Below are 18,595 nucleotides of genomic sequence, written 5' to 3'. Positions count from 1 at the left end.
ACCTTTGACCTACTTTTCACCATGAACTGAACTTTGCAAATTTTGCTTTCCTTTTATCTCCAAAACTGGCAGAGATAGGTCCATAGTTACTATTGAACTTGAATAGGAAGTCATATACTGGCAATATAAATGTGACATTAAAATTGACCTTTGACCTACTTTTCACCATAAACTGAACTTTGCAAATTTTGCTTCCCTTTTATCTCCAAAACTGGCAAAGATAGGTCCATAGTTACTATTGAACTTGAATAGGAAGTCATATACTGGCAATCTAAATGTGACCTTAAAATTGACCTTTCACCTACTTTTCACCATGAACTGAACTTTGCAAATTTTGCTTTCCTTTTATCTCCAAAACTGGCAGAGATAGGTCCGTAGTTACTATTGAACTTGAATAGGAAGTCATATACTGGCAATCTAAATGTGACCTTAAAATTGACCTTTGACCTACTTTTCACCATAAACTGAACTATGCAAATTTTGCTTCCCTTTTATCTCCAAAACTGGCAGAGATAGGTCCATAGTTACTATTGAACTTGAATAGGAAGTCCTATACTGGCAATCTAAGTGTGACCTTGAAATTGACCTTTGACCTACTTTTTATCATGAAGTGAACTCTGCTAATTTCTTTCTCTTTTAACTTCAAACTTGACAGAGATAGGTCCATAGTTACTCTTGAACTTGAATAGGAAGTCATATACTGGCAATGTACTGTGACCTTGAAATTGACCCTTGACCTATCTTACAAAGAACTTAAATTTGATTGTACCATATATATTTTTTGCAATAGTTTAAAAATTCTTGTTGATTGCATTTTTACAGCTTGTCAAGCACAAAACTGGTGGCTGTGTCCCTTATTTTGTGTATGTGGGGGTCTATACGAATGCGCTTGCTCCAGCTGGTGGTACAATATTCGGAGGCGGTATCGCCTCTCTGATCCTCTAGTTACATCCATCAAATGACCACCATGAGAGCAAGATGCCTCCCAACAACATACCTACATTTACCACCAATTTGAAAGATATTCCTTCGTTCAAGAAAAGTTGTGGGTTTATTTTCAAATTCTTAAAATGACTGAATTGGTGTCTGTGTTGGGAAAGGGGGAGGGATAATTGATAACCTTCATAGGCAAGAAATTGAGTAAAAGTTCAGAAGTTTAGATATAAAAGCAAGATGGACATGGAACAATTGCAATGTTGGAAAGAAGACGCAGCAATGGAAGTCTCTATTGACAGCATTGTATCTGACGTCATAGATGGGACAACAAAGTTGAGGACATAGAATAAGTTGGTGGCAGTATTCATGTATCCTGTATACTCCCAAGGACGCATGTTGACCAGTTGACACCCTCTGACTTCATCTGGATCTGCACAAGGGAAGATAAAGTAATTTTCCTCATGTTTTGGAAGGAACGTATCCAGTTTATTAACAGTCATTACATACGTGTGTTAAGTTAGGGTCCAACATGAGTACTGTTGAGTTAAATAGCTGCAATTAGGAAAATGGAATTTTTTCCTTCATTTGGTTTTTGTACATCTGTTTATACCCATATGAAATAAAATTGATATTTTACTGAAGAGCAAATCTACCAGTTAGAAGTATTAATAAATAAATAACACATGCTTAATGTAATATTTTAATGTCTTTTGTCTTTACAAAAATTATATCAATTTCTTTCACATCTCCGAGTACCTGAACATTCATAAAGAACACCATATCACATTAAATGTGTAAAGAGATCGTACATAACATTTAAATTAATAAAGTTGGCCCGTAATAACTCTCTTTGAGACGAGATTGCGACCATTGGGCCAGGAATTGTACCAGTGTTTTTTTTTTTTTTTTATTTCATATATTTCTGTCACATAGACGTGAATAACTGTTAGTAACAATATCAAGTGACTTTACATCACTGCCTGTTCAATCATAAACAAGCATATCCACCTTGAGATGCCATCTTTGCATCACGGTCATACTGGGAAGTTCTCTGCACAATCGGCATTCATCCAACCAATTGTGTTTCGTCCCGAGTTCCACAAATCTGCTCTCCTGTTTGTTCTAGATCCCAAATGATAACCACAGAAGACCACTGACTGAGACATAGTAATGTACAAAATGTATTTAAATACTGTCAAAATACACAACTTATACAGCCAGTAACACATTTTTTATCCCATGGAAATAACCAAGGCCACATTTGTTGGCAGTAGAGTAGAATTTTTAATGAAATGAGTATTTGAAACCCTGGTTTTGATTTTTTTTTCATTGGCTGGTGACTTTGTAGGTAAATTTTTATGATTTCTATATTCAGGAATTCTTCACATATCCACATCTACAATTTCTGCTCTGTTAACAACATTTTTGCCAAACTTCCGCTCGGTTTTCTTGTGCCCTTTTTTTTTTTAAATAAAATAACTTAAATGCCTAGTAAGTAACCTAATGTTAAAGTTCAATATGTTCATCATCTTTTTTAGAGTCCGTTTCTTTAGATTCTGATGATTTGTCTTCCTTTCCAGTTTTATCTGTTTCTTCTGATTCTGGTAGCTCTAATTTTTCTTCTGAAAAACAAGCGGTAAAATTTGTAAAAAAAATACACAAATAAGAAAATAAAATTTAATGTTATAGTAAAAGTGTGTGTGAGAGAGGGGAAGAGGGGGTTTTAAGTGAAAAAAAGGGGAGATTACCTTTATTTTTATTTTCCTCTTCTGTAGGAGGCGGAGGCTGTTCCACTGGCTCTTCTGTGCTTGGAGTAGTGCTGTCTGCTAAATATCAACCAATTGAAATATTACTTTTACTTGTTAACAAAATGACAACATTTACAAAGAATTTAGTTAATGCTCTTGGAATTTCTACTAATAAATTTTAATTGCATCTATATGTGACTAACCATATTTTTGTCACTAACATTTTTAAGTCTTGCTGATGATTCTGATGTTTGTTAGTTATGAATTATTTTTATCTAAAAGAAAAATTCATTTTGAAGGCTTGTGACAGAAACAAATTCCCAATGTACAAGTAAGCTGAACAAATTTAATATGACTTTAATTATTATTCACTGCAAGAGAATAATCTACAAGCAATTTGTTCAGCAAAGTGTTTAAAGTATGTTTCAAGTATCTTGAATGACTATTTCCTTTAAACAACAAGCAAATGTGATATTTTTCTATCAAACGTGCCATTTTTCTTATCAAAAAAATACCGACCTTGACCTTCAGCAGAGCCCTCCTCTTCAGATTTCGTCTCATTATTTGGTGTTTCAATTTTAGTCTCATTGCCAGGTGTCTCTGTTTCATTTTTTGGCTTAACAGGCTTCTTGGGCACAAATGTTTTTGCTTTGTTCATCAAATATTTGACCTCTCTGTCAAGAGCTCTGATTTTGACTGCAATATCTTCTACTAACAGCACTGGTTTGTCTGTCAGTGGAGTGTCCTTCTGGGCTTTAACATTTGTCTTTTGCCAACTCTAAAATTAAACAATAGTACAAGGTTTATGACCAATCATTTCAAAAGATCATGCATAATGTTTTCTACCCGAGTCACACTTACTGACAATAAAGGATCCTCACCACATGTGTGACTAACGTGTCAATGAGAAACATCATTTCTCATGTTCAAGTAGAAAACATGTTTGGTATCTTAAGAAACAATTTTCTGCTTCATCATCATTACAAAAGACACTTTTTTCAAAATGAAATAACCATTACAGAAACATTTCAAATCAAGAACAAGAATTTCATTCTATTCATTCTATACATCTATGAAAATCCCCACTGACTCCACAATTTACATATCTTTTCCAATACACATTCTCTTTAAAACTTGTATTTGTAACGATTTTAACTGAAAAACAAATTAACATCAAATTTGGCCAACATCTTTTAGTATTTTTTATGAAAGTGAGAGTATTAAAATACTTAGAATGTCTAATTCTTTCTATCCCAGAGAGAAGGTGTGGGGGTCTCAAAATTTGTAAATTGCAACAAATCTGATATAAAATTATCCTCAGATACACAAAATTGCACATATACACAACCAAACGTTTGATTAATATTTTATCAGATTTAAAAAAAATAAAGGATATAAAAACAGCCAATACAAACCTTTGTTTCATTTATTAATTTCTCTAACGTTGTGACTTCCACTTCTGTATAAGGTTGGTCCTCTAAGCTCTCTGTCAAATTTTTAACTCCTTTGTAGAACATATCCGTATAATTCAACATATCCTTCAGTGCTTCAAGTGCTTTGGGTCTCTCGCTGTGTTCTCTTACTCTTTCATAGAGGGCCTTAGTGGCATCTTTAAGAGTTTTGAGTTGATCTTTGAATTCCTAAATATAAAGAAAATATTTCCATAAGCAACATATTAAAAAGTGAGATAAAATTTTTTTTTTTTTCTCAAAATGTCATTCTCAAATTATATCTCCTCACAAAAAGGCTGTATTAATTTATAATCACACCTTGTTATCAACTTTAGTGCGATTCCTACCTGTATTGTATTTGTCACATCAGACTCATCCAACCAATCAGATGCTGCTGTTAATTTTTCTCGAAGCATGCTTCTTTCTTCTTCGGTGGATGCTTGTTCATAAGGTTCCTGGTACAGCTTATCTTGGGCATCGAATATAAAAGATTCCAGTGCATTATGGGCCTGCTGCAGTTTAATCTTATCTTCGTCCTTCTGCTTTAGTTTTTCCAGTCTGGAAGAGAAACAGCATTAAATATTAAAGGTATTCAACATGCATTTCCCAAAGTCACATTCTACTCTTAACATCCTACAGATCCAGATATCCATAATGTCAATATTTTTCATCAAAAAGTCAAGAAGACATTATGGTCTAAATGGACAATGAAACATGCACAATTAACTGAGTTATTCAGTTAAAAATGATACAGTAACTAAAAGTTTTGTCATCTGGATGGCATCTCCACAAGCTATCCATAAATCTTCCTGTACATAGCAGTCATCTTCCTGTGGATAAATATGGCAGCTTGTCACAGTCTCGTTGTATAAAAAATATGTACTCACACTTTTATTGAAGCTTTCACTGCATCTTCACTGGGCGGCAGGAGGTCAAGGATCTCAGACTCTGGTGTGATCTCCTCTTTTATTGTCACTGGCTTAGGTGGTTTCTGGAGAACCAAATTGTAAATGTTATTCAATATTTTTGTTCCACATCCAGAGGTTTGGTGAAGACAGGCATATATGGCTTTTCTGGGTGACATACAGTCACAATTTTCACAAAGAATAGTTTTCAGAAGTAAAGCTGTGAAGAAGGTGGGGGGGGGGACCTCATTCTGTCATCAATTTATCCAAGAGAAAAACAGCATAGCTCACATTTGCCAAACAACAAAACAAAATTACATCTACCAGTATATATTATTGTGAAAAATCAGCTTTGTGAAATCGGCTTTGGCAACACATGAATCATGCAAAGTCCAGGGTCATTACCATATGTATAAGATCAAGATCAATACCACTGTATGCCATCAAAATAATCAATCATTTCTATGTCACAAAAAAATATCTCACTTTTTCTTCTGCTGTCTCATTCTTGGCTGCATCGCCATCTTTTTTGTCAGTGGTCTCGTTGCCCTTCTGTTCACCTTTGTCTGCCTTGCCTTCCTTTGGCGTCTCATCCTGAAAATAGGGACATTCAGAACCTAAACTACAGAGTCTGATATACAAAATATCAAATTAAAAAAATAACTTTTTATTTTGTCTATTACTATCTGGTATAACTCATAATAAAGACCAATGTATAAGTAAGAATTTTATCAGTTCAATTTCAATACTACCTATTAGAGGAATTACCCCCCCACCAACAGCCATGCACCAGCAACAATAACTAATGGTCAATCAAAATTGCAGTAATTATTAATTGTTTTTATGTAAACAATTATTCCAATTCATTCCAGCTGCTCTATATGAGGGTAATACTACTTCTCCTCTGCCTTGAAAACGTGCATGCGTACACTGGATAATACGAGAAATAAAGAACAGGAGGGGGCACACAAGTTTGAGCAAAACAAAGGTGTAATTCTAGACATTTTGCAATGTCATGCTAATGTTTTGTGGGTCTCGGTGTTTGTAAGGGTTTGGGCCCAATTTTGACTTGAAGGGAGGAGAGGCCTGTGTCACACCCCCTGGATCAACTCATGTTTTACCTCATGCTTTTAATGAAGTGATTTTTTGTCATTATCATAATATTATTATATAGTTTTGATAACATATCAACCCATACAAAAAAAAGCAAATCATAACTACTCAGTCGCACTAGCCTTTAAACCCAACACTTTTCAATACATATAGGGTCCAAAATCTTTTTTGTATCACTCAATGACACTCTAAAACGTTATACCATGATTATTATGGCAATTTCTGTATAATACTGAAACAAAAATGTCATCACAAGAATTCACATGTACCAGTACCAATTAAACACAAGTACAGGAGCTAGGATTGCAGAAATGATGTAGAGGGTGGAGGGGGGGGGGAAGTATCAGGAAGAAAGTTAGTACTGTAAGTGGTACTTGTAGGTATCCCTTTAACCATATACAAATCTTTCATTCCCAAAAGTACAGAATGTTTTCACTTTTTATTTATTTTTATATAGAAGCCATGGCAATGTTTGTTTTATATATTTTGCTGAAACCTAAAAATGGAACCAAAAATGAATTCAAAGATGAAGAAGGGAAATTAATGAGAGGTCAGATGTATAACTGTAAGCAAACTGAAATACTTTTTACAAACAAAGAGGCATAAATACTTTCACCATTTTTCAAAGAAAGAAATCCTAACCTGCACAACACAACATATACGGTAAAGATAACAATCACTTTCCCTGGTAGTTTGTGATGGGCGTTACCCACTTCAATTTTTTTTTTTTTTTGTTTTTTTGTTTTTTCAAATAAAGCACCTTTTTCTGATCTGTCTTTTCTTCCTTCTTCTCATTCTTTACTTCCTCTTTTTGAGCTTTGGTGTCCTTTTTATTCTCCGTTTTCTCTTCCTTTTTCTCTTTCTCTTCCTCTTTAGCCTTATCACTCTGTTTTTTCTCTTTCTTGTCCTGCTAACAACATGGAGACAAATTCCACAGTGCAAGAAGATACAGTAGAGCAAGAGCAACAAAATAAGCCACAGAAACTAAAAATAAATATGCAAAGGTAAAATATGTAGCTAAATGTGTTCTAACCCTTCCATCACTGGACCAATAGCAGGTGCTTAGTCAGGGGGGTGGGGGGGGGGGAGGTTCAAAAGAAGCGCACCCTTTTTGTCAGGAAAAAGGTCACCCCTGGGTAAAAACTAATTTAGGTACACGAAGGTTTCAAGGCAAAAGATCCACTTTTGCAGAAATAAGACCCCCACCCCTTTGAAATTGTAGGCCATGGGCCTGAACAGATTGGTTTAACCACAAGTATTGCAGTTTTTATGGGCATATCTTAATTTTTTCACCAACATGAAAATCCCAAATCTAGTCTGTGTATAGAAGGGTTAGTCCAACTTCAACAAAAATAACCAAGATCCAAATAAGAGGAAAAAAACAATAAAAGCAAGCAAAGTGGGTTATAATATATATGTATATTATGTATGAAAATAAGTTAGGGTCTTAAATCCAGGACCATGTGTTGGTCTATAATGAGGCACAATCAGAAAGGATGTCGCCAGAGATCTATTTAACATAATACCATTGTTTGAGTTAAACTGTGAGCTAAACAGGAAAATTTACATACAGAGATTTGAAGAACAGACAAGTCTAGCATATGTTAACAACAGGAATGCAAAAAGCGGTCTTAAGAATGAGGTTTAGAGAAAACATATGCTGACCATAATTATCCAAGACCGAGATTTGTGAGCAGCAATTTGTTACTTCGTGACTGAAGGTTAGTGTCTAAGAGAGGGTATACTTAAATTGGAATCTGAATTTTTTCAAATTCTTAAATTATTAAATCATTCACAAAAGCCCATTTATTTTTTACTTTGCATCAAAATTCTTTAGCTTGTACTTGTATGTCAAACATTTATCAAAAAATAAAATTTAGGCTGATGAGATAACATAAGTTAACATGCAATTACATGCTATAGATAAAGCTTTAGTATTATATTCAAATTCAATTTCAATTTCTATTGTTAGAAATTTTGATCTTCTTATATTTTTTCAATGCGCCAAAAACAAAGTAAATTAAGAAATTAAATAAACAAAAAATTTGCCCTCTAACTTAAAACAATATAACCTAATATTGAAAATAAATTATTCTAGCAAGCTTCAACTAAGGAAGTGGAAGCTGCATATAAAGCCATTCAATTTGCTGCAGCTTTAAGTTACTCCTTTATTTTTCATCAAATTTAAAATATCATCTAAAAGTTCTCACCTCTGATGTGTCATCTTTACTGTCCGTAGATTTTTCTCCTCCGTTCTCCTTCCCTTTGTCATCTTTCTCTTTGCTGTCTTCAACATTTCCTTCCTCCTCACTCTTACCAGAGAAAAAGTTGGAAATGGTGTTACCAAGCTCTGAAAAAAAAACTCCAGACATAAATTCACTGATTAAACTTTTGCATGAAACCAATTCATTTTAGTAAAATATACATTTGAATGAAAACTTTATTCAAAACAAAAGTAATTCTGTGAGTTTAAGTGGTAAAAAAAAAAACATTATCTTATGGTAAAAATGTCCCTTACTTGCTAGGGTAGATTCTTCTTCCGGAGGAGGAGCTTTTTCATAAACTGATTCCACCTGGTGAAGGTAAAAAATAAATATTGACTGACTGTTTAAAACAAATGCCACTGCATTAAAAACTTGCAGTACAGTAGTGGTCTGTAGAATGCTAAAATCGGCTTTGTTAGTTTTTCAAGTTCAAAGGTCATCAATTCAGTATTTCAGGCCTGGGGCCAAGGGTTCATGATTCTCTTGATGTTATAATTTTTATAAATGAAAAAGGAGGAAAGAGTCTAAAGTGGAATGATAAATATCAGAAGCTCTTCATATTATCAACTGACCCTGTCAAGAGTTAGAATTCCACTCTCGTCCATTCTGAAGTGTGCCTTGACTCCCTTGCTCTCAGCATCTTTACTGTGCTTCTCATGGGCAGCTTTGACTCCTTTCAAAGTCACTTTGGTCAGATTCAGGGAATCAAAATTCCTGAAAATAAGTTAAATATACATGTTTAATTCAGAATAGGAATTTTCCTCCTGGAAATGGGAATCTCTCTCTCTCTCTCTCTGTCTGTCTTCTACTCGCTCTCTCTCTCTCTCTCTCTCTCTCTCTCTCTCTCTCTCTCTCTCTCTCTCTCTCTCTCTCTCTATGCATGTGTACACATTAACACACAAACTTTCTCTTTTCAAACTCCCCAAAAAACAAAATTCCAATTTCTTCACTTACTTGACATCCACCTCCTCCAGGTAGCTAAGGTCCCCATAGTTAACACGGAAATGAAAGTCCTCTGTGTGCTTGTTGAACGTCATTACTTTCTTCTGTGGGTAAGGATTCATACGGCCAAACAGGGTACGTTTGATTGTCTTGACAGCCTCTCCCTCCTTCTGTCGCTCAAACTCAACCTGTGCGACAAATGATTTGGTATCAAAACAGTTTACCATGGCTTTATAAAACATTTTCATAAGACAGCCATCTTATAAATTTGTGTAGACTTTAATGGTGTCTATAATATATATCAAAGCTACATGTGATTAATTATTTACACTAAATGTATATCATTTTTTGCACTGTGAGATTAATTATCAGCAAGTTTTATTTCTGAAAAACAAATATAAAATGCATTTTTTCCAAAACGGAAAATCAAAATAAAACTATGAACACATGAGCTACAACGTTATTTTAGATATATAAGCATTTTGTTTAAATACTTTAATTTCATTAACAGGTGAATTTCATGGGCCAAGAGCATAAACAGCTTTCAAGCTTTCACATGAAGCTCAGGTGTATCACACTGCAGGTAACCGAAAGAAGCCTGCATTATCTCACCTGTATAGGGTAAAGATTAGCATCTTTGACCAGGAATTTCTTGACTCTGTATCCTTTGCTGAGGAAAGCGGCCTGGTAGACAGCTCCCAGCGCAGCAGCCTCGTCTGTGTTGATGCTCTTGCCAAGCTCCTGTCTGGAGGAGAGAAACATGACTGATGTACTTCAGTGCTATTTATTTGCATACATATATTTATATGATACGGGACAGAATCCAATATATATCAGTGCCATGTAATTAGGTGAAGGTAATATGTGCATCTAGGTCGAGGTTGTGCGTCCAGGTCAAATTCATGGCATTTACACAAATCTGTACACTGTTCTTATGAAAGACTTTGTGTTCAGAGTTTTGTGGGTACTCAGTGACACAATTATTGCTTTACAAGGTTTTGATGTGACAAATGACAGATGGAAGGATGCAATCCTCAAAATTCCCTCACCATAGTAACGAAAGCAAAATACACACCCATGATATATCATAACATAGTTATTTTATCATCAACTAATAATTATTAGAGGTACTCACTGATAAATTTTGATGTCAAACCCTTTTTTGTCACAAAAAATCTTTACAGAACTACTGGTTCACTGTATATGTCACTGGACTTATGACTTCACTACATAGTGAGGGAAGACAGTTTTCACATACCTTCCTGTAGCCTTGGAGATGAGTTCCTGGACCTTGGGCATTCTGGTCCCTCCCCCCATCAAAATCACCTCCTTGATCTCCCCCTGAGAATACACAGTTAAAATACTTGGGGTTAAATACCAGATAAAAGACATAAAAGACATAAAAAACTGTGTAGACATTTTTACTTTTGATTTGGAAAAAGCAAGCTTTCTTGAATCACTTAGTATGGCAGTGATGAAACAAAATGTGAAATCTCTGTTCTAGAGCCCTGACTTTACTGTGAAGCAATTCATATCATTAAGCTCTATAGATATATATTGAGACGCGGCTTGGGGTTGTAAGACACAGGGAGAAAGGAATGAATTGGGGACCTTATAAACACAGGTCTGGAGAAGATAAAATTTATATTTAACGAGTTTTACCATCAATATAGAAAGTTTGATAAATACATTTTTAAGAATAAAACTGAATACCAAAGTGTTAGTTAAAAAAAACTCGACTTTATTTTCTGTCCTGAGAATTCTTAAACAAATTAACAAAACCCCTCACCATGGTCATCTGTGACACCTTGAGAGCGTCCTCTATAGGTTTGGCCACTCTGTCCAGCATGTCCTGGGACATCTCCTCCAGCTCTTCTCTGGTCACTTTGGCCTTGAAGTCCTGGTCATCTAACAGGGACTCAACCTGGAGGAAAGAAACACATTCTATGTATATGGGATGAAGTGGAGGTTTTTAAAAAGAAACCTGATATAAACAAAGAGATTCTATGTTTCAGAGATGAAGTGGATCTTCTTAAAGAAATCCCTAAAATGCAAAGGTATGCCCCCTAGAAAATCTTTTACAATTTTTTACAAATATCCAAAAATCTTGATAAATCTAAGAGTCTTCCATCATTTTATGAATTAACAACAACACAAAACAGTTGATTTAACACAGTTCACTGATAGTAACAATCTAAGCTAAACCTAAGTTAATAACATTTTACAATCTTAAGCCCTCACCTGTGCAAAGTGTTCAGTATTGGCACTGAGGACATTCTTAACCCTCCCGGCCTCCTTAAACAGCTTGCCCATGGCCCTCTTGTCCTGGAAAACATCCGCGCTGGTCTTCTTCTGGCCGTTGAACAATCTCGCCAGGTGGTCGCGGAACCTCAGCTGGAACTCCAAGCCACCAAGATCACGATCAAACCTACGGGGAAGAAATGGAAAATGCATTTTTAAATGAATTCTTTTTTGTTTTGTAATATTTTATAATTCAAAAGTGAATGAATTTTTTGTCATTAACAACTTTTAAAATGAACTTTCTGAGAAGGAGCAAACAAAATTTTCAAAAATTTTGAATCAACACTTTCTAGTTTTACTAATAAATAAAAGACAATTTTAGGAAAAGTCTGGTTGTGTGGATGATTCATTGGGTAATTATTGTATGCTAGGGTTTCATAGTGTTGTAAATGTAAGAAAAAATGTGGAGCAGGCAACAGACTTTTAGGAGGAAAGATTGAAAACTGAGACCTTCGTCCCTTTAAATCTGAGGTTTTCTGCATTTTTCAAAACATAAAATTCAATAAATCTTCATTGATTATACTTTTGTCTCTTGTCTGCTAAACATCTCATATATATCAGGAATATTTTGACATCTGTTACTTGGGTAGAGGCATGTACCCATATACCTGTCCAAACCTCTACTTACCCAACACCTTTAACTGTCACCTGAGGATTTGTCTCTGTATAAGAACCCTCTTTAGTTTTCACCAACTGGTAACCTGAATACAAAAACAAATTAATTAAATAAGTTACAGATAATCTAATAAAGATATTTAATGCAAAACCATGCACAATATTAAAGTTCACTTCTTCATATTAAAAAAGATATATCATTCACTTAGATATATAATATATTCATAAAGTCTGTCATAAAATATGAACTCTGATTCAGAATCAATGCAAAAAGTATATACCATTCTTGTTAGACCTTTAGCAAAATACCAGTAAATTTGTGAAATTTGTTGGCAAAACTATTATCTAAACACCCACTACGGAGACCTAAGTTTCACATTTTTACCATCACCAGTGCAGTAAACTGGTCCCTACCTCAATTACAAGCTAAGAGGTACCCAAAAGATTTTAAGCGTTCAAACTCTGTGGGCACTACCTGATGATTTAGACCTTTGTTTATTTCGGGAAAAAGAATTTTCCAGGAAAATAATTTAATGCTTACTATATAAAGCCCAGACACTCATTGTGTGACTTTAAATATAGCTGTCGTGACATCAATGTGGCCATTTCCATGGCAACCAAACTTACCCACAATGGTAACTATGGTGCTGGTGGCTCCCATGTCAAAGAACATATAGTGTTGTGCCGTGCCGTTAAATTCTTTTCTCCTGAACACTCCATAATTCAGTGCAACTGGAATAGGAAATATGGTATCAGAATTTGTATGACATATATCTTGTAACCATTATATTGCTCTGCATGGGGGAAAAAAGTTGATGTCTAAAATTTGTTGGGGCTGTGGGAAATTAATTATTTATGTATTAAGAGAAAGAGGCAGAACAAAAATTATAACAGGAAATTACATAATGTAAATAAAGGGTTTTTTTTAATACACACTCTTTCAGACCTTCAGTCACTGACAACAAAATTAAACAAAACAAAAATAAGTTATAAACAAAAAATGTATGGCAAATGTGTATGGTTTCATAATGTACACACTTTTTTTTTGGGGGGGGGGTGAGGGGGGATGAGACTACTTCCCTTTGAAAGACAGGCGGAAGAAGGGTGTTATTTACCTCCTACGTTTTATCCATTAGCCACTTAATAAATATCACTTAGAGAATTATAAATGTTATTTACCTGCAGAGTTATCATTCATAAGCTGCAGCAGTTTAAGACCAGCATACTCCGCTGCCAGTGTCATCGCCCTCCTCTCTGCCTGGTTGAAGAATGGAGGTACTGTGATCACCACATCAGATATTGGTTGCTCTTAAATATACATTGCAAATATTAAAATATTATAATTTTTATTCATCCAGGCAGCTAATATTGAAAAAAAAAACATTGCAAATTAATTTTTATCTTAAGTTCATCTACTAAAGACGTAATGGTTTAATTAGCATATTTAGAACATAAGTAAGTATGCTGATTATGTCCAAAATAATAATTAAAATAAACAATCACTTACTAATAAATATTTAGTAATGACACGAGGAAATACACCTATTCCACAATCGAAAGTACTACTTTCAAAAGTTGTGCACATTACTGGTCTCATTTTCATCAGGAAAAACTGGATGCTAAGTGTGGAGTCCCATTTCATGACTGTCATATTAATAAACTAATGCTTTTATTCTTAGAAATTTCTATACAGACAAATACAGGTTTCATTTGGCAATTCATCATTTTCTTTCTTGCTATGGTCTACAAAAGACTGGTTTTTTATTGAATTGGCTCTTCTATAAATCTGTTATAACTCTATACTACTTACCTGCGAATCCCTCAGCCAGGTGTTTGGCTTCCTGGAGCACCATTCCTAAGAGTTCCTCCACAGAATACTTGGTGTTCCTGGAAACAATGATATTATGAATGTATATACTGTGATGCCAATAACATAAAGAGATTTAGTTCTTTTTTTTTTTCACAATTTCCTATGAAGTATTTAATATGGTTTATCTTGCATTTTGTCCTTTAACAACGAGAAATATACAATAATCTCTTCTACGATTCCTATGACATAGTAACGTTTTTGCCGAAAATTATTCACAAAAAGCGTTAGTTAAGGTTTAAGGTTATACTAACTAACATAAACATCTACCTACCCAAAACTAGGTTTTGAATGAGGGCTGCGAAGATGAACTCTGCAAGGATGGGAATGTACAGACTGAGAAAGTGTTTCTCTTTGAGAAGTATAACACTGGCAGCAGGAAATTTTATTACGTCTTATATTTATCTGCTGTTTATAAGACTTTTTTTGAAGAGTATTTAGTAAATTGTATTTTTTATGTAATTATATATTTGTCAGATAATGTCAAATCGAAAAAAAAAACATGCTGTGTTAAAATACTTCAGTATGTTGACTTCACAAATCAATTTGTCACTTTTAACACTTCAATAATATGAATAAAAATGAATTTGAAGTGATCTATGTTTTGAAAATAAATGGCAACTGACAGTCTGTGCAAATTTTGTTAGTACTGAAAAGGTTTTCAGTGAAGATCCATGCCATATTAACAAGGCTGTATATATTCATGAAAATGACATCAGTCTTGGACATTTCCCATTCCATGCAGATAACCTTTATCACCTTCACAGCCCAGCATACAGTGATCTGAACATGCAGTTAATATTAGCCACTATCTTCACAATTCAAATTATGTATTTTCACGTACAGCAGACCCTGTACTTAACAACCTCACATAAACCGGACACTTTGTCTTTAATGTACTGAATGTGAGACCCATCTAAACACAAACATGGCTATACTCTTTTAGTGAACTTTTCACATAACAGGGATAAAAATAACAGGTTCCAATAAGTGTGTTATATGCAAGGTCTTCTGTATAAACAGAATGTTATATATTATATGTCATTTAACAGGCCCGTAGTCAGCAATTTCAAAAGGGGGTTTCTTTTTCTGAAAAAGTGGACCTTTTCCCATAAAAACTTCATGTACCTAGATCAAATTTTACCCAGAGTGGACCTTTTTCCAGCAAAAGGGGTGGTTCTTTCGAACCCCCCGAACCCCCCCCCCCCCCCCCGGCTACGGGCCTGTTTAAAAACACTTGTTTACAAGCATGCATGATATCACATAGACAATGCTTCTACAGTGCAACACTTGGACCCCATTCCCAGAGATTAGATCGATCTACTTTAGACAAACCTAACTCCCTGGGGGTTCACGCTAAACAGCTGTCAGCCGAGCGTGCACGAAAGTTAATTACCCCCTTACAGCTTGTAGTAGGCGGGACAGACATTAAACCGGATTATCTGACAGTAATCTAGTGAGGCTTCTTGGGGGTATAGATCGATCTAAAAGCTCTGGGAATACACCCTTGGGGTACTTTTAAATGATACCATTTAAAGTCTCAAAAGACATAACAATTCAGCTTTATAATTTACACCTGGTCGATCTGTTTGATCCTAAAATAATCTCATTTCTCTGGGGGCAAAACAACCCAAATAGCAGCACATGTGGCACCCTTCCTATCACCTACAGTTACCTGAACTACCACGACCATGTCTCTAATCCTTTCCGACTAAATAATACGATTCCCCTATATCACTTACTCATCTATTTGGAACATAACTGTCCCCGTATCACTGGGTACAATGTTATGGTAAGGGAACCTCTGTTGATAATGTTTCACTACTGGGTTGTCCACTTTCTTCCCCAGGAGATCCTTCAGATAGAGGAAGGCATTGGCTGGGTAACGGACAGCCTATAGAAAAAGAAGAATGAGATAAAATATCACACCTATGAAACTGCAGAGTTATTCTATAATTTAAAATTTTTTAGTGCATGATATAAACCAGATCAACCAGCTTTTAGCATGGCCCCATGCTGGCCTTTATTATCTTATATTATATAATTATAATAAATCAGACTATGGCAACCAGCTTTATGAGTTTGAAACAGTTTTGGTGTTTGGCTTCTTTATTCCAGCATCAACATTTACCGTATTCATGGCTTGGTCCCCAAATTCTCTCTCGTTATTACGGAATGCTACAACAACTGGAGTTTTCCTCCTCGACTCTCTGAAAGAGTTAAGATGAGACACTTAATGACCATGCAGGTGTGCTTCTGTTAATAAGTGTATAGAAACCATATACAGGTGCCTGTACACGTAGTATTATTCTTTTTTATATTTATCAATTGAAATTAAAGCAATTAATGCTTATTTTATCAGAAAGAAACAAGGAAAGAGATAGAATGTGAAAGAAAATATCACTTATTCAAGACAAAGAATTAACAAAGCAGGGAGGAGGACAGAGTGTATGAGAAACAACTTACTTATTTAAGACAATTTCCATAGGGACTCCAGGCTGAAAGTATAATATGAGAGATTATAATATTTTTCTTAAAGTAAAAAAAACATGGTTCTCCAATATCAAAGATTAAAGACACATAGGTGAAAATTTTCAGGATTATGCCTAGTTTTAGGATTTTTAGTCTCTCTTTTTAATCGCATTTTTTTTTTCTCACATGTTCTCAATGCAATGAGAAATTGCAAGTTATGTTTTCAGGATTTTAGATTTTTACAAATTTCACACATAAAATTACATTTTTATACCTGTAATTCAGAAGGATTATAGGATATGATTACAAACTATACCTAGCTAACTTAATATAGAAGTTTAACTGAAAAATTTTAACAGATGAAAAGTGTGCACGACAAACCTTCACTATGGCAATCTTCATAAATTCATTTCCTAGATCTACTGACATCACTGCCATACCCTCTGGAAATAATAAGCCACGGAATAATAATATTAAATGATGTTGACTTATAGAGATAAAAAAACTACACCTTTCCCCGATTTTTTAAACTTAAGCTTGTTTATCTATATACTTCCCATTCATGTTCAATATTTCATATTAACAGAGTAGTATGCAGAGTAATAATTAATAGGAAAAGCCTATAATTTACCTGCGCTTGTCCATAAATATCCCAGCAGCAACAATGCTGCCAGGATTTTAGTACTTTGTCTCATCTTACAGCAAATGTATCCTGAAAATACAAACAAATATATATCCAAGTAGCTCACCAGCAACACTGTCATAAAGATAAGCCCAGCAATCATTTAAAGTCAACTATGTGTAATATATAAGATTGGTCACAGCCTACACTTAACAAGTGAATTTTGTCTGTCTTTGCGATATAAATAAACACCAATTTAATTCCCTGTTGTCAGGTGTGAAAAACTTCTGTCATAACAGTTAGACCATAATGAATTTCGTCAACAAAAAGAAAATATATACACTTGATTTTTAAGGGGTTCATAGACAATGCACCGGCAATTATGCAGTCAAATGTTAATCATGCCATATTTTTATTTAAAGGTAATAAAATTAATATGTCAAAATTACTGAATTCTTCACATTCAGTTAAACATCTTGGTAAGTTGATCATTCCAAGTGTGATCTTTTTGTTGTCATTATTTATATTTTATCCAAGCAGTCGGCATTAAGAAAAAAATTCTGTTACAATGTCATTGTCACATTGTCGTTGACAGAGAAGTGCACATGTGTGAAATGTCGTACAAGACTTCAAATAGCTGACAATCAAAGACAAAGTACATTATTGAAAGAAAACAATGCAGACGGTGTAACAGTTAACTAAACCTACCTGCTCAATCTTGAAATACGGACTAGTGATGCAAGCGTCAACTTTAAGTCGGAATTTTAAACAAGAAATTAAGAACACGTTGAACTATAGCGGAAGGTGCCGGCAATCGGTGTGGCGAGACGTGATTGGTTACTTTTAACTTCCGGGTCACAATGAAATTATTATAAACAAGAAGACGAAAATTGCATAGTTCTCAATATATTTGTATTATGAAAGTATTAAAAACCCTACTTGCTATTTTAACTGGATGCTATTGTAACTGAATTACAGCAATATGTCACGTTAATGCATCTATAAGCTGAACTCTGTATGATGCAGCCCTAACACTGAACATTGTGTAAAGTTAACCCCCCCCCCCCCCTCCACTCCACACTGGCACGCTCAAAGGCAAAGTACCATGTTTGGGTTGTCAAGAAGGGTGACTCCAAGCATACAATACGTTGACCACCAAATGGCACTTAAATTAAGGCAATAATACTATATTAGAGTGTCCTGTAGGTTAGTTTTATTTATTTTTTTTTTTCATAAAACCATTGCTTTGTTCTTATTTGTGATTTTCTATGCATGCATATATTGTTCATTCCAATACAAAACATAAATACATTTTCACATTAGTAATTATGGCGCTGACATCAAAAATATATTAAAAAT

The 18,595-nt window shown here is 34.6% G+C and overlaps 1 protein-coding gene across 5 annotated transcripts; it reads right to left on the bottom strand.

Annotated features, from left to right (window-relative positions):
- Positions 1-1,623: 1,623 nt before the first annotated feature.
- On the bottom strand, positions 1,624-18,123 carry LOC106165256 (hypoxia up-regulated protein 1). Of its 5 annotated transcripts, XM_013543409.2 has the most exons (27): positions 17,945-18,123; positions 17,246-17,326; positions 16,996-17,057; positions 16,609-16,640; positions 16,274-16,352; positions 15,885-16,036; positions 14,417-14,455; positions 14,086-14,162; positions 13,455-13,583; positions 12,903-13,007; positions 12,289-12,361; positions 11,601-11,787; positions 11,149-11,283; positions 10,618-10,700; positions 9,972-10,104; positions 9,372-9,547; positions 8,990-9,131; positions 8,672-8,726; positions 8,364-8,503; positions 6,914-7,063; positions 5,527-5,634; positions 5,023-5,126; positions 4,483-4,693; positions 4,100-4,324; positions 3,204-3,462; positions 2,685-2,762; positions 1,624-2,558 (listed from the first exon to the last, which is right to left on the bottom strand). In XM_013543409.2, exons 2-27 carry the CDS (start codon positions 17,307-17,309, stop codon positions 2,443-2,445), a joined length of 3,114 nt encoding a protein of 1,037 aa, XP_013398863.2. In that variant the 5' UTR covers positions 17,310-17,326; positions 17,945-18,123; the 3' UTR covers positions 1,624-2,442. The 5 variants fall into 5 exon arrangements, with proteins under 5 accessions (XP_013398863.2, XP_013398865.2, XP_013398864.2 ...); XM_013543411.2 differs by lacking the exon at positions 17,945-18,123 and having other exon boundaries at positions 2,685-2,759; XM_013543410.2 differs by lacking the exon at positions 17,945-18,123 and having other exon boundaries at positions 6,914-7,060.
- Between the last annotated feature and the right edge of the window lie 472 nt (positions 18,124-18,595).

This window comes from Lingula anatina, chromosome 7 (genome assembly GCF_051362555.1).
Source record: "Lingula anatina isolate TDL-2025a chromosome 7, LinAna3.0, whole genome shotgun sequence".
NCBI classification, from domain to species: Eukaryota; Metazoa; Brachiopoda; class Lingulata; order Lingulida; family Lingulidae; genus Lingula; species Lingula anatina.
This window is presented reverse-complemented; position numbering and strand designations above follow the sequence as displayed.